The 15,649-nt window shown below is 49.9% G+C and overlaps 1 protein-coding gene across 2 annotated transcripts in view; it reads right to left on the reverse strand.

The window, feature by feature from the left end:
- MMP24 (matrix metallopeptidase 24) overlaps window positions 1-15,360 on the reverse strand; it is a 44,312-nt gene extending 28,952 nt beyond the window's left edge. Inside the window, exons 1-2 of one of the 2 annotated variants that reach the window (XM_066235204.1) lie at window positions 15,105-15,360; window positions 14,985-15,043 (exon numbers count right to left, since the gene is read on the reverse strand). In XM_066235204.1, the coding sequence (XP_066091301.1) occupies window positions 14,985-15,043; window positions 15,105-15,231 (186 nt within the window). In that variant the 5' untranslated portion in view covers window positions 15,232-15,360. Of the gene's footprint in view, window positions 1-14,984 lie in introns of both variants that reach the window. The other variant, XM_066235203.1, reaches the window with a different exon arrangement.
- Window positions 15,361-15,649: the final 289 nt, after the last annotated feature.

The following is a 15,649-nucleotide window of genomic DNA, read 5'->3' on the forward strand; positions in this document are numbered from 1 at the left end:
GGAAGAACTCCCTCACTCCCCAGAGAAGTCATTCTCTCCCTCTTCTGTGCTTCCCAACCCCTCTACTATAGATGATATAGATCTTACAGTACTGGGTTCTAATCATTACGTATCAGACTCAGTTCCTCAAGGGAAGAGTCTGTGGTTTACTCGTTGTTATATATCCAGGGCTCAGGATGTGCCTGACAAACAGTAGCTGTTCATCATGTCTGTTCGACAACCATTATTGGGCACTGACTACATGCCAGTCACTGTGCAAAGCTCCAGGGATGCAAAGGTGAACAAGGAGCTCACAGACCAAGGGGTAAACCCACCATAAAAATATAGCACTAAAAATCCGGTGTGTACAGGGTTCTGTGGGAGAACAAAAGACGGGTGTCTTAGCCAAATGGGGGTGGGACAGGCAGAAAGGAGAACTCGGGGGAGGCCTCCAGGTGGAGATGAGATCTGAGCGAAGTCTTGATGGACACAGCACGTGTGATTGTCTGGAGCCATGGGTGAGGAGGGGGTAGGGCGCATTCTGAGTAGTATTTAAAATGCCTAGAACCCGGGGAAGGGCTGTGTGGTGATGAGTGGAGAGGGCTGGAAAGGAAGGAAGTGGAGAGAGGATATACAGGTGTGGCAAAGTAGGTTTACAGTTTACATGGAAATTAATACAATAATCAAGAATACAAGAATACTCTGGGTTTTGTATATTCACAACTGTCAGCCTACATTTCCCCCACCCTGCACAATGATCTGTTCACAAAGTGACTGTGGCCTAGGATCCACCAGAAAGCTCAAGTAAGACATCTAGAAATGGACATGACAAGGCCACTGGCAAATCACCCATCCATTCCCCATTCTCCTAGATGCTTCAACTTCTCTTTCCAGATTACCCGTGTCATCAAAACATTAAAATGCCCTTTCGCTCTGTTCCCCTCGCAGCCAGAATGTCATATCATGTTCTCTTTCTTTAGGGAAACTTGAATTTAATTAAGAATTGTTGGGCTGAGTGTACAGGATGGTATAATGGTCAAGAGGTGCACAGTCCTAAGATCAAATCCTAACTTCGCCACATGCCGGCTGCGTGACCCCTGGGCAAATGGAACTTCCGTTTCCTTATTTGTCAAATGTGAACAGTAATTCCTCCTGCACAGGATGGTTAGTAGGATGAAATGAACAAATGGTCCTGACATAATCTCCCAGGAGGTGTCTGGTACCTCCTTGGATAACATGCATTTTGAAATCTAGTCATCTTGCCCTCCCACATTCTCCCTGGACCAAGAGCCAGCCAGCCCTCGTGGGTCCTATGGAGGGTAGTAGATTGTCACAGTCAAGCTACTCATGTGACTATGGACACAGCCTTCTCTCACAAGCACTGAGCACACTGCACATGGACAGGGGGCTGCTGACTTGCACTGTGTACCCTTCACCCTGTCACTCAACTCCCTTAGGACCAAACCCAACCCTTTACCAAACTTTCACTTGAGGAACGTGTTTTCCCTGCAGGAGATTCTGTATGGCTTCTGGTTTCAGAAAATGAACATTGGGTAACCCCGTGGCTTTCCTTTCTGGCCTTTCTGCCAGGAATCTTTCAGCTAAATTTATAGCTTAAGTGTTGAGCACAATGGTGCTTGGAAGTGGCTATTACTTTTTTTTTCCCCCCATCTTTCTGACCACCAAGTTATGTTTCATCCTTAAAAGTCTTACTTAAAAACATTGTTTCAATCTGTAAGCTGCTGCAAGCCCTTTGGAAAAGAGGTGTGGTACAAGTCTGAAAAAAAATCCAATTCCTCTCTACAAATCCAGCTAAAATGAATTTACGGCATTTGGGAAATAGCTGGGCTCTTTGGGCAGAGACCGCTGACAAACCAGTCAGCCAACCGAGTGTTTTTTGAGCACCTACCTCTAAACTAACATGGAATTTAAGAATCTTCTCCCCCTGCCCTCATTACTACTTACGGAAGGAGACAGGGAACTTTTAGCATAAACCTCTGCACAGGGCCTAGGACAATAAATAACCACAGAATGAATGGATGAAAGAATGAAGGAAGGAACGGTTTGTCTGGGAGGCACTGTCTGGGTACCAAGACAGGGATTTGATCTTGGGAAGTTTTAATGAGTAATATGCATGAGAGCACCAAGTACAATTCCTGGTGTCTATTAGAGGTGGGAAGAAACATGCTGAAATTGAATCTAGTGTGGTATGACTTTTTTGCTTAACAAGGCAATAGGCTCCATGTCCCATCTGGAAAAAAAATTTAAAAAGATGAAAATCCACTAAGGGAAAAATTGCCATTGAGTTTTAAACAAAATGACCCACCTTTCATCTTTTTACGCCTGGACCCATTAATCAATCACCAGCCACGTCAGAAGTCTGACCTTTCCAGCTCGGTTAACCGGCTCTAAGATGTCTGTCACCCGTTAAGTGCTGAAAGAGGTGTAAACCCCGAAGAAAGTGAGAAAAATCTCAGAGTGCAGAGCAGGGACCAAAATAGCTGGGCTGAACCGAAGACGTGAAGATCACAGACAGCACCATGTGACTGGTCTGCTGCAGAAGGCAGGGTTTGGGTTCCTGAGAAGCCCAAGCTGAGACACGCAGGATTAGTGGCAGGCAGAGGGAGAGCAGGTAGTAACCAGGAAAGAAAACGCGGCCAGAAGAGGAAAGAGGGGCAGACGGCAGAGGCGGAGGGAAGGTCAAGAAGCGGCAATGGAGGCAGAATGAAGCAGATCAACTAGGGGTGCTGCCCCTCTGCTCTTGGAAAACAGACATGGCCGTGGTGGGTGGGGCTGGAGGCAGGGAGTGAACAAGACGGGTCAGTTACAGTTGTGTGAGCTCCTGAAGGCGCGCAGGAGCACCCCGCCTGATGGGGTGTGAGCCCAAATTAGACTGCGAGACCTGGGGGAGGAGAGGGAGAGTGGGCAGGGTCAGAGGTTTGGTCCGAAGTGCAGCGGGGAAGTGTTCCGTTATCAGAAAGGCCAGAGGTGAGGCCCTGGCAGGTTGGCTCAGTGGTAGAGCGTCGGCCTGGCATGCAGGAGTCCCAGTTTCGATCCCTGGCCAGGGCACACAGGAGAAGCCCATCTGCTTCTCCACCCCTCCCCCTCTCCTTCCTCTCTGTCTTTCTCTTCCCCTCCCGCAGCCAAGGCTCCATTGGAGCAAAGATGGCCTGGGTGCTGAGGATGGCTCTGTGGCCTCTGCCTCAGGTGCTAAAATGGCTCTGGTTGCAACAGAGCATCGCCCCCTGGTGGGCATGCCGGGTGGATCCCAGTCAGGTGCATGCGGGAGTCTGTCTGACTGCTTCCCCCTTTCCAACTTCAGAAATATACAAAAAAAAAAAAAAAAAAGAAGGACCAGGCAGGAAGGTGTCAAATTTGAAAGCACAGGCTCGAATGAGGGAGAAAGAAGAAAGGAATTTGATCAAAGAGTTTGGGCAACCAAGGTCATAATCTAGGGTGATGGTGTGAGTGACAGGAACAAGGCACTGGTCTCAACATGCACAGGAGGTCCAAGTCCCATTCTAGAGGCTGTTTATGTAGAGGGACAGTGACAGACGACAGCATGAATAAGAAAGAGTGGCCAGGAAAGTGAGGAACTGGGATCCGTGTCCTGCGAGGAACAATGAGGAGTTTGTAAACTGGAGAAGGGAGGGCTGCAGGGGACATGGCAGTCTTCAAAAAGCCAACTGGCTATGGGTGAAGGAGATTTATATTCTGGTTGGCACAGAGAGCAAAGCCAAGACCAGCATGGGAGATTACAGAATAGAGATCTCATTATCACACAGGGCTGGGATCATGTGTCAAGTCACCTGTCTCTTTTTCTTGACTGTATGTTGCCTGAGGGCAGGGCCCTTCGTCTGTCTTCTTCGCCATCGTATCCCCACACCTAGCCCAGGGCCTGTCACAGATACATGTTTATTGAATGAAAATGAGTTGAAGTGTTCAAGGCAAGTGATCATGAGACTGAACTTGGTATAGAACAGGGTTTCTCAAGCTCAGCACTATTGGTATTTTGGGCCAGATAATTCTGTTACGGAGTGGGGGGCGGGGGGCTGACCTGTGCGCTGTAGGATGAGGCTGTTTAGCAGAATCCTTGGCTTCTACCCACTAGATGCCAGATGTCTCCAGACAGTGCTGAAAGTTCCCCAGAGGTGGGCAAAACTGCCCCCAAATGAGAACCATTGCTATAAAGGGATTCCCGTGTAGGGCTGCCTTCAATACCCTCTAGGGTCCTTTCGATCCGAAATTCTGTTTTAGAGAAAGCACTAGGCATTCAGTCAGTAGCCTCCTAGGATGCAGCTCAGAGTGAGAGCTGCTGGTTTTCCTATTTGGGCAGGTGGCGTGAGCAGGCTTGATGTAGGGTGCGGAGGACAGCGAGGTGAGAGACAGCTTGAGAAGACGTTTTGGGTCAGAGTTAAGAGTGTACACTCCGGAGACAAACTGTGTTGGGTTCAAATCCTACCTCTGCCATTTACTTGTTACACGACCTTAGGCAAGCCACTGGGCTTCTCTGCGTCTCACTGCCCTCACCTGCGATGAGTCATTAGCATGTGCCTCATGGAGTGGTCGTGAAGATTAAATAACATAATACATGGTATGAAGTCTTCAGCAAACGATATCAACAATAATGGCTACTAGTCTCCTGATAGGTGACAGACGCTCTAAGCCCCTCCCTGTACTGTAGCCCCAAACACCAAGATGTTTGTTCCCCAGTGTAGTCCCGAATGTCACAGGCAGTCAGCATTGCATCCTCTGGGGTGCGTGTTCAAAGTGCATATTCCCAAACTTGAACCCAGATCTATTGAATCTGACTCTCTGGGGCTGGGGGCTGGGAATCTGTACCTAGGATGGGTGGGCTGCCTACACATGTTTGAGAACCACTACAGTAAGGACCTTTGGGAGTGATGACCCTATGCCATGAAGACATGTATCACCTCTAATTTAAAGCAGAATGAGGCCCTGGCCGGTTAGCTCAGCGGTAGAGCGTGGGTCTGGCGTGCAGAAGTCCCGGGCTCGATTCCCGGCCAGGGCACACAGGAGAAGTGCCCATCTGCTTCTCCACCCCTTCCCCTCTCCTTCCTCTCTGTCTCTCTCTTCCCCTCCCACAGCCGAGGCTCTATTGGAGCAAAGATAGCCCGGGCGCTGGGGATGGCTCCTTGGCCTTTGCCCCAGGTGCTAGAGTGGCTCTGGTCGCAACAGAGCAACGCCCTGGAGGGGCAGAGCATCGCCCCCTGGTGGGCAGAGCGTCGCCCCCCTGGTGGGCGTGCCGGGTGGATCCCGGTCAGGCGCATGCTGGAGTCTGTCTGACTGTCTCTCCCCGTTTCCAGCTTCAGAAAAAATAAAAATAAAATAAAAAATAGAAAAAATAAATAAATAAAGCAGAATGTATATCACCCAATTAGAAAAGCTTTCTATTGAAAATAGTCAGGCTTTGCCTGACCAGGCGGTGGCGCAGTGGATAGAGTGTCAAACTGAGATGCGGAAGACCCAGGTTCGAGACCCCGAGGTCGCCAGCTTGAGCACGAGCTCATCTGGGTTGAGCAAAAAAAAAAAGCTCACCAGCTCGGACCTAAGGTTGCTGAGCAAGGGGTTACTCAGTCTGCTGAAGGCCCATGGTCAAGGCACATATGAGAAAGCAATCAGTGAACAACTAAGGTGTCGCAACGAGAAACTGATGATTGATGCTTCTCATCTCTCTCCGTTCCTGTCTGTCTGTCCCTATCTATCCCTCTCTCTGTCCCTGTAAAAAATAATAATAATTAAAAAAAATAGTTAGGCCTGACCAGGCGGTGGTGCAGTGGACAGAGTGTCGGACTGGGAAGCGGAGGACCCAGGTTTGAGACCCCCAAGGTTGCCAGCTTGAGCACGGGTTGATCTGGTTTGAGCAAAGCTCACCAGTTTGGTCCCAAGGTCGCTGGCTCGAGCAAGGGGTTACTCGGTCTGCTGAAGGCCCGCAGTCAAGGCACATATGAGAAAGCAATCAATGAACAACTAAGGTGTCGCAATGAAAAACTGATGATTGATGCTTCTCATCTCTCTTCTTTCCTGTCTGTCTGTCCCTGTCTATCCCTCTCTCTGACACTCTCTCTGTGTCTGTAAAAAAAAAAAAAAGTCAGGACCCTGGCTGGGTAGCTCAGTTGGTCAGAGCGGTATCATATTTTTGAATACTTCAACCTTGAAGGCTTAACCATTCGGTTATCTAGAAAATGCACTAGTCAACAATACTTAGAGAGCATCAGATTTAACATGATGGTTTTGCAGAAGAGAAAAATAAATCTCAGAGAGGGAGACATCACTTATCCAAAAACCACCAAACAAGTTGGTAGGGGAACTGGAAATGGAGTGTAGGGTCCCTGCCCCCTGGGGTGGGTTCTCTCTGTCATGCCACACCCCCCATGGTAGCTCTGGTTTGCCTCTGAAGATGGTGCCTTTTCTTCTTTTCACTGGCAGCCAGTCTAAAAAGGGCCCTCAGGATCGCCCACAATGCCCAACTTAGCTTCTTGACAAACACCTTAATGGCGCGGTGTTCCCTCTTGGCTGCCACCAGCTCTTGAGTGGGTGGCAAGTGCACTGGCGGGAATTCCCTGGTGTTCTGCACAGTGTCCTTGGCCCACTCCCAGGAAGCCACCACAAGCCAGACAACCACCATGCCCAGAGAGGGGGCACGTTCAGGGTTCTGGGTCAGCTCTGGGGTGTCCGAGTGTTCCAGGTCTGAGGGGTCCTCCTCCCTGGGCGGGGAGTGTGGCGATGCTCTCATTCCCTCCTTAGAAGTGAGGAGCATGAGTCTTCCTTGCCCTTTCCAGCGCCTCCCTGCACCCTAGCCAGTTTCCTGTCCCCGGGGCTTGACTTATTGATGAGTTGGAAAAGGGAAGAGGGAAGACAAAGACCGTGATCAGGTCTTAGTTTCTCAGTTGTAGCAGGCAAATGGCTGAACTAGATAACTTCTAAGTAATTATATGAAGTTCTATTATTTTAGCTTAATTAGATTCAGTGTGGAGCCGACCTTCCGATTCCTCCCTGCCAGTCTTAAAGTCCAGGCTCCTTAGTGTGGCATTCAACAAGCTTTCCAATCTGAGGCCATGCACCTTTCTAGCCTTACCTTCTGTCTTTATGTCCTACCCTTTTTACTGCCCAACCCACGGACCCCTACTCTAGTTACGGACCTTCTTGTGTCGCCTGAACACATCCTACTGGTTCCTTCCTCTGCTCCTTCCTCATCCTCTCCCCTAGAATGTCCTTTCACGTGGATTCTGGCCTCTCCCTGATAAACTATTCAATATCCTGAAAAGTGCAACTTGAAGGCGACTTCACCTGGGACGGCTCTCAGGGGTAACAAGGACTTCCTCTGTAATCCTGACTACCATTCCCGCCCCTCACTCACAGCGTCTGTCATATTACATTATGAACAATGGTTTAAGTGTCTGTCGCCCCCACTGGACGCTTCCCCATACCGCGTCCAGCCTGGTGGGGGAGACAGACATGGAGAGACGGAATGTTTCCTTACAGTTGTGATAAGCGGCGTGAAGGAAAAAGAGGTGATGGTGACGGGGATGACAGGAGACGCGGCGGTGATGTCAGGGATGTCCTCCCCGACGGACCTGTGTCTGAATGAAAGAGGGAAAGGGGGAATAATGAATGTCCCAGGACAAAGACTCTCATACCGAATTCCTGGGGTGGGAAGGCGCCTGCGCATGAGGGAAATACATAGAAAGAAGGCCAGGGTGGCTGGAGTTTACGGAGAAGGCAGTACAAAAGGAAGCTGGGGAGGTGGGCGGGGCTCGGGAGGCGGGGCCTCGGGCCTGGTTAGGCAGCCCGGCAGGTGCTGGCAACCGGGGGTCCCTAACACTCTTCATTCTACTTTTGAGTGGCTTTGAAGTTCTTGCACAAGAACTAAAATGAAGAAGTCGTAGTCTAGTGATAGTAGTTTAGCCTTTATCCTAAAAGCGATTTTAAGCAAGGTGAGGGAGGGAGGAACATGGTAAGATATTTTGTTTGGTTTTTATTTTTTAAATTAAATATTTCAAGCACTTAAAAGCATATAGAATAATAAAAGGAACGTTGGCTAGCCCCAGCCAGCTTTGTTAAATCTCAACTTTTGCCATATTTTGCTTCAGCTATAACTGACCTCGTGTCGGCTTATTTTTAAAAGGTCATCCTGGCTGCTGTTTGAAGGAGGATTAGAGGTGGGAAAGAGAGGCTGATCAGGTGGGAAGTTGCTCAAGTCCAGACAAGACGTGCTAGAAGTATGGACTAAGGCGGAGGCAGTGGAGGTGAAGGGAAATGGAACCAAGGACCGTCCACTCAGGAGGTGGGGCTGCTGGGGTGTGGCGGTTGATTCTGTGCAGGCCGGGGAGGAGAGGATGAGGTGGAGGTCGACTTCCATATTCTGGCTCCCCACATTTTAGCAGCACAGAGAACTGTGCCCCCCACATTTTAGCGGCACAGAGACATATTCTTGTCTGGGGTGCAGAATTGAGTTTTTAAGTGATCACTGCTAACGAAAGTTATTCATAACAATGTCTTCTTTTTCTCTGCCTACTTTGTTATAACAACGTGGTATGTATGATCTTTGAGAAAATATTATCCTTAATATGGATGGCTTTGCTGTTATCCCATATATCATTGAAGTCTAGTTCAAAGTTGGCTTTTAAATGAAGGCATGGAGTAATGACGAAAAGCTAGTGAAGGACTTGAATGGGCTCGGTCCTGCAATCCAGAGAACCCAGATGATTTGTATTCAGATCTCTCTGCTGGAGAGGGCCAGGGCTGCATTCACAGCTCCTCCCCCCATACACACCAGCCCCGGAAACAGGTACGCAGATAGAAGTTGTGCTGAGACAGCTGGAAGCACCTGGAGCGGACACCGGCACCCAGGGCAGGAGCCAGCACCCAGAACAGCTTCAGAACAGGCCCCAGTCCCTCTATCCCCTCAACGTGGCTCCAAACAGGTTGCTTCTGGGCTCAGAAACCTTTCATGACTCCCCTCAGCCTTTGGAAGGAAGCCAGTTTTACAATCTGCTCTCGGCCTCACTTTTCAGTGTCCTCTTCTCATACACTCTTACTGGAAATAGCAAGTAACTCGATGCCCCAGGCACGGCAAATTATTTACTGTTGACAGAACATGCCGCAAACTTTCATGGAGCCTTGGTTCTTGGCTTTGCTTCTGTCTGGACTGACCCCTCACCACTCACCATCCTTCTCTTCCTCAAAGGCTTATCTTCCATATCAGCCTTCTTCCTAAAACTCCCTGACTTCCCCGGCCTCAGCTGGGGACCTCATCTCCTCCCCTTCAGTGTTTCTCAAGCCCTTATTTATACCTCTAGCATGCATTCATTTGTTCTTCCAGAGAGGTACAGTACTGATTTTTAATGTACCACGCACTCACTACTTAAAGAAGTTGGTGGCGGACGCAGTCAATGAAATTAATTTAAAAATGTTTATCCAGTGTCTAGAATGTTCTAGGCACATGCAAGGTACTGAGGAGACATTGGCTGCAGTCTATTAAGAATTCAGCTCCTCTCATTTGGAGCTCAAACTATACCATATCATAAGGCTTAGCAGTTCCTCAGGTTGATCTCTTTCGTACAATTATAATTTACATATTTTTTTTCTAAAACTACCTCTCCAAGGACTGGAGTAGGACATACCAGAAAATGGAGAATATCAGCTAAAAGGCTGTCACTGTCATCCAGAACAGGACAGTTTAGTGTAGAGGGGAAGCACAGACCAAGGACAGAAAACCTAGTTCGGGTCTTCTCTTTGCTGTTTATAGCTACACATGGGTCCCTGGACAAGCTATAGATAAGTCACATCATCTCCCTGAGTCTCTGTTTGCTCTTCCATAAAACGAGGACAATATCTTCCCTATCTGTCTCATGGTGTTGCCAGGGTCAAGAGGAGCCATGCACATGAAAGTGCAAAGCACCCTATAGTAATAAGTAAACCACAGTCATAGTAAGATAAAGTGAATGAAAAATATAGTGACTATATTCAGGTTAGGTAAAAGGAAGAACTTCCTAAGAGTGAGAATTTTTCTTTTGTAAACAACAATAAAGATATGATGGAGGCCATGATAATATTGAAATAAATTTTTGGCTTAGGAATCTGATAGTGCTTTCTAATAGGCCCACCCACCCCCAGACACATTCAGAGCTCTAACTTTCCTTGACTACAGATCCAAACCGGAGAACATTCTCCATCTTCCCAGAGCAAATCCCTCAAACTGGTCTAGAGGCAGGAATCCATTATGCCCTTGGACCAGCCATCACACTGTTATTTATGTGGCCTATTTTAATTGGCTTGTCTCTTTCTGCCTATGCTGATCTTCCCGAGATTCAAATTGTAAACTAGGAAGGCCAAGAGAACTATTTGTAGGGCATTCTACTCCAGTAATAAGAGAAAGAGATGCTGTAAACCAAACATAGAAAGCCGATCAGAGAATCGGTGGGAACCTCCCTCCCCATGTGCAAAATACAGAAGAAAGACTCAAGAAAAGCAAATGAGAAAACAGACTGAATGAAAACAGTTTTGTCTTTGTCTTTTGGTAATGAAAGACCAGAGATATGAAACCAAAAGCCAAAGATAATGAAAATGCTTTCAACTAAGAAGTCAGGAAACTGGGAAAAAGTTCTAGTTCTGAATCCTGTATCAAGTTTGGTGCACTTGGGCAATTCACTAATGGCAATTCAAAAAGTATCGATTAGCCCTGGCTGGCTGGCTCAGTGGTAGAGCGTTGGCCCGGTGTGTGGAAGTCCTGGGGTTCAATTCCCAGCCAGGGCACACAGGAGAAGCACCGATCTGCCTCTCCACCCTTTCCCCTCTCCTTTCTCTCTGTCTCTCTCTTTCCCTCCTGTAGCCAAGGCTACATTGGAGCAAAGTTTTGCCCAGGTGCTGAAGACGACTCCATGGCCTCCGCCTCAAGCATTAGAATGGCTCCAGTTGCAACAGAGCAATGGCCCAGATGGGCAGAGCATCGCCCCCTGGTGGGCATGCTGGATGGATCCCGGTCGGGTGCATGCGGGAGTCTGTTCCTCTACCTCCTCCCTTCTCACTTCAGAAAAAGACAAAAAGAAAAAAGTATCTATTAAGTACTACTATATGCTTACTTGGTGGTCTCTAAGGTCATGACCATCTCTTTCTCAATTCCTCTTTATTGTATGTCACAACCACTAGGTGACAACCTACTTAATGGGTTATGAAAAAACTCAAGGGTGAAATTGCAGAACCAGCACTAAAAGGAATAACTTCTATTTCCACTGAAGAAGGGCAGGTAGGCAGTAAGTTCCATTCCTAAGAAGGGTTTTAGAAAGGACCTGGAGATCCACATGCCCATGAGCATCTGTTTCAGATCCATGTGACTTTTTGGTATCAAGGATCAAGAGTAGAATCATTGTATGCTTGCATACATAATGATGAGCTTTCAGAGTTGGGGATTGTTTTATTTTATTTTATTTATTTTTGTATTTTTTTTCTTTTTTCTTTTCTATAGTTGGAAACAGGGAGCCAGTCAGACAGACTCCCACATGCGCCCAACCGGGATACACCCGGCATGCCCACCAGGGGGCGATGCTCTACCCATCTGGGGTGTTGCTCTGCTGCAATCAGAGCCATTCTAGCGCCTGAGGCAGAGGCCACAGAGCCATCCTCAGCGCCCGGGCCAACCCCGCTCCAATGGAGCCTTGGTTGTGGGAGGGGAGGAGACAGACAGAGAGGAAGGAGAGGGGGAGGGGTGGAGAAGCAGATGGGCGCTTCTCCTGTGTGCCCTGGCTGGGAATCGAACCCGGGACCCCTGCACGCCAGGCCGACGCTCCACCACTGAGCCAACCAGCCAGGGCCTTGGGGATTGTTTTAGATTGGAAACATAAGGTGTTTTGGTCAGGAAAGGCTTTTTCCCCCAAAGTAATGTTTAAGTATTTAAAAAACTTAAGTGGCAAACTGGCTGGGGATGCCTCAAAGTATTCCCCGGAGAAGAGAAATAAATGACTAGAGGAGTCAAGGAAAGTTTCCTGGAGAAGCAGAGCTTGGGCTAGAATTTTTTTTTTTTTTTTGTATTTTTCTGAAGTGAGAAGCTGTGGAGCCTTGGCTGTGGGAGGAGAAGAGAGAGAGAGAGAGAAAAAAAAAGAGAGAGAGAGAGAGAGAGAGAAGAAGGAGAGGGGGAGGGGTGGAGAAGCAGATGGGCACTTGTCCTGTGTGCCCTGGTCGGGAATCAAACCCGGGACTTCCACACGCAGGGCCAACACTCTATCACTGAGCCAACTGGCCAGGGCCTTGGGCTAGAACTTTAAGGAAAGGTTGCAGATGTATGGGTGGAGGTGCAGACATAAGCAGCATGTGTAGAAGCCCAGAGAAATCTGGGTCACTTGTCTTAAGATAAAGGAGGGACAAGCCTTTCTGGCGTAAGAATGTATACCAATGAGCACAGGGAAAGGCAGCTTTCTAATGAGGAGGTGGGGTGGAGTCAGACTCCAGAAGCTTCAAAAGACAGAAAGAGGGGTGAGCTACATTATCGGCTGGCTGAAAACAACAATATTTCTACAAGGTTTCAAGCATGTCATCTACTCATACTCAATAAAGGGATAATTAGGTGCAAACTGTTGAAAGAAGCAGTGGATATAATTCATCCATCAGAAAGTTTTGAAAGATAATATGTTAGTCCTGGAGTCATCATGGAATTAAGGGTGGTGTTTTTATCATGGCCCTAGAACTCACTTAGAGATAGGAAACAATAGATGGAAAGAAATGGTGACTTCTCTGAATGAAAGGAAATTAAGAGTGCAGGGGCCCCTGAGAGACTCTGCTGGGACTTGTCTGATTTAAATTTTTTATAAGTGATCCAGGAAAAGTAGAGCAAAGTGGAATTTTCAGGACTGCCGATCATATTAAGCGCTTTCAGGTAGGGAAATGCTTTGCCGAAACAGAGTGAGAGCTGAAGGAAAGGTATAGAGTGGGATGCAAAGTGGCAGGTAAACGTCAATGTGAGGACAGGAAAGATAATGCATGCTGATAAAAATAATTCACGTGTAGGGTGTTGTGTTCCAGGCTATCGGTTTTGACCCAGGAAAGGGATCTTGGAGCTAGATTGTTTCCTAAAGGCAGTGGCCTTTAGGAAATGTGTTGGGGGCCAGGAAGGCTGACAAAGGGATAGGCTGAAGCAGGAAAGGACCTGAAGACCAAAGAGGAAATCAGCCTTTGTTAGGGCAAGACTACAGGGTCCTCCAGCTGGGGACAATGGTCAGGTTTATATCTATTGAAAGTCAGGGCCCAAGGATAACTAGGAAAGGGTGACTAAAATGACCCAGAGGATGAATACCGCTATTCGAGAGGTGGCCTGCCGTGAGAGGGAAACTTAAGTGTGCAAAATTGAAGGCCAAATAGCCTCCTCTTAAAGCTTCAAATATCATAGGAATATAAAGGGTTTCAGAGTTGAGATCTTCTGGCCCTATCCCTTCATATTCAAGATGATAAAACCGATGCCTAGAGAAGGCAAGGAAATGGCCCAAGGTCACAGAAACCACCACAGGCCAAGGTCGGATTAGGATCCACACCTCCTAAACCCAGGGTCTTTCCACCTCCCCCTGTGCACTCAAGGAGACCAAAGGAATCTTACTTTTTATAGGGTATAAACTTACACTGAGATATAACAAAGATGAAAACACAAACAAGCTAGGGAAAGTTTTCACTAAAAGTCAGTCACAATTATAAGATCTTTGGAAGACAACTACCAACTGGCTAAAGAGACTTTCTACCCACCCTATTTTTTTTTTTTTTTTTGGATCACATACCTCTTTGAGAGTCTGAAGAAAGCAATGGATTCTCTCATAGAAAAACACATTTGCACATACACAATTTCAGAGAGTTTATGACCCCCGAGTACCATGTCCAATCCCCCGTTCTGGCAGATTCTTCTGAACAAATAGGCTGCCTGTTCCAACAAGCACACTCTATCTCCTAGGATTTACTAAGGCAATCACTCTGATTTTCCTTGGCAAAAAGCCACTATCTCAACCAACGTCACTTACTAAAATTGTAGACCTCTAGGTTGGAAGAGACCAAAGAAATTACCTAGTCCACTGCCCTCAGCTCCATGTGACCAGAACCAGCATGCCTAGGTTGGAATCCCAACGCCAACACTCACTAGCTGTGTGACCTTGGGCAAGTTATTTAACTTCTCTATTTCCACTGAAGGAAGGACATGTGGGCATGTAAAATAGGGCTAATAATTACAACTATATCTTCTAGAGTAGTTATGAGAATTAAATAAGATACTAATTCAGATACAACATAGCTCCAGGCCTGGCAGGTCATGAGTGCTCAGGGAACGCTAGCTGGGATTATTGTCATTATTATGCATGTATCCATGCAGGTATCATGCATGTATCCATCCAGGACCCTCGTGGAGCTTTTGCTGGCACATGCCAGTGACAAGCAGCTTACCGCCTCTAAGCTGGTTGAGCAGCTCCGATTGTTACAAACTTCTTCCTATATTGAGCCGAAATCTGCCTTCTTGCAACGCCTACCCCCACCCCCGTTGGCCCTAGTTCTGCCCTGTGGGGCCAGGCACAGCAAGTCTCTCCTTCCTCCACGTGACAGCCCTTCAGCTATGAAGACGGCGACTGGGTCCTTCCCCGTCGCTCGCCCCCCACCCCATCCTCTCTGCTCCAGCGTGCACATCCTCGGGTTCTCCCAGCCCACAACAGACCGGCTGCGCTTACTATTTACTCCGAGGCGCCATACGGCTTCCCTCACACATAGTCATGCAGGCCACACATCCCACCGCCGCCACAACAATCCCGACCCTCCGGCTCCGCCCGCGCCCGCTGCCCCTGTCCGCGGTGCTGAAGCGGCTCCGGGCCGCCCTCCCAGCTCCCGCCCCGGGCCCCCGCCCCCGGCCCGGGTCCCAGCTGCCGGTCCCCCGATCGCCACCTCCGCTCGCCCGGCCCCGGCGCCGCCCCCCGCCCTGCCCGGAGGCCCCGAGCCCGCGCCCCGGCCCCGCGCGCCAGCCCCACCTGCCCGGCGAAGGGCGCCTCCGCCTCGGCCACCCGCGCCGCCGCCGCCGCCGCCGCCGCTGCCCGGGGCCCCGGCCCCCGCCGCCGCCGTCGCCGCCGCCACCTCCGCCCGCGCGGCGCCCGGGAGGCAGCAGAGCGCGGGCAGCAGCAGCAGCAGCCTCCCGGGGGCCCGCCAGCGGCTCCAGCGCGGGCCCCGGCCCGGCGGCGGAGGCCCCGGCGCGGCGCAGCCGCCCCGGCTCCTCGGCATCCCCGCGGCGGGGCCCGGCCGCCCGGCTGCGATGGCGGCCGCGGCGGGGGCTCCGGCCGGGTCCTCCCGCTGCAGCCGCTGCGGAGCCGCCGAGTCACGGCGCCGCGGACACGCGCCCGGCCCGCCTGTCTCCGCCGCCGCCGCCGCCGCCTCGGCCGCCGGCGCGCCCCCGCCTCCGCGCGCCCCGCCCCGGCGGGGGGCTGCCAGGGCGCGGGGGCAGCGCCCGGGCCGGCCCTGGAGCCCTGGCCGAGGAGCGGGGCTGGGCGGGGGCCGCAGAGGCCAGAAGAACAGCTCCGGAGGCAGGCTCCGAAGGGTGGGCTGGAGACGGGGGCCTGCGGGGCAGCCCCGACCGTGGGAGAAGAGGCCAAACAAATAATCCCGGAGCTAGAACCACGTGACGGCTTTGGGGCAGGGTATA

This window comes from Saccopteryx bilineata, chromosome 6 (assembly GCF_036850765.1).
Source record: "Saccopteryx bilineata isolate mSacBil1 chromosome 6, mSacBil1_pri_phased_curated, whole genome shotgun sequence".
Classification (NCBI taxonomy): domain Eukaryota; kingdom Metazoa; phylum Chordata; class Mammalia; order Chiroptera; family Emballonuridae; genus Saccopteryx; species Saccopteryx bilineata.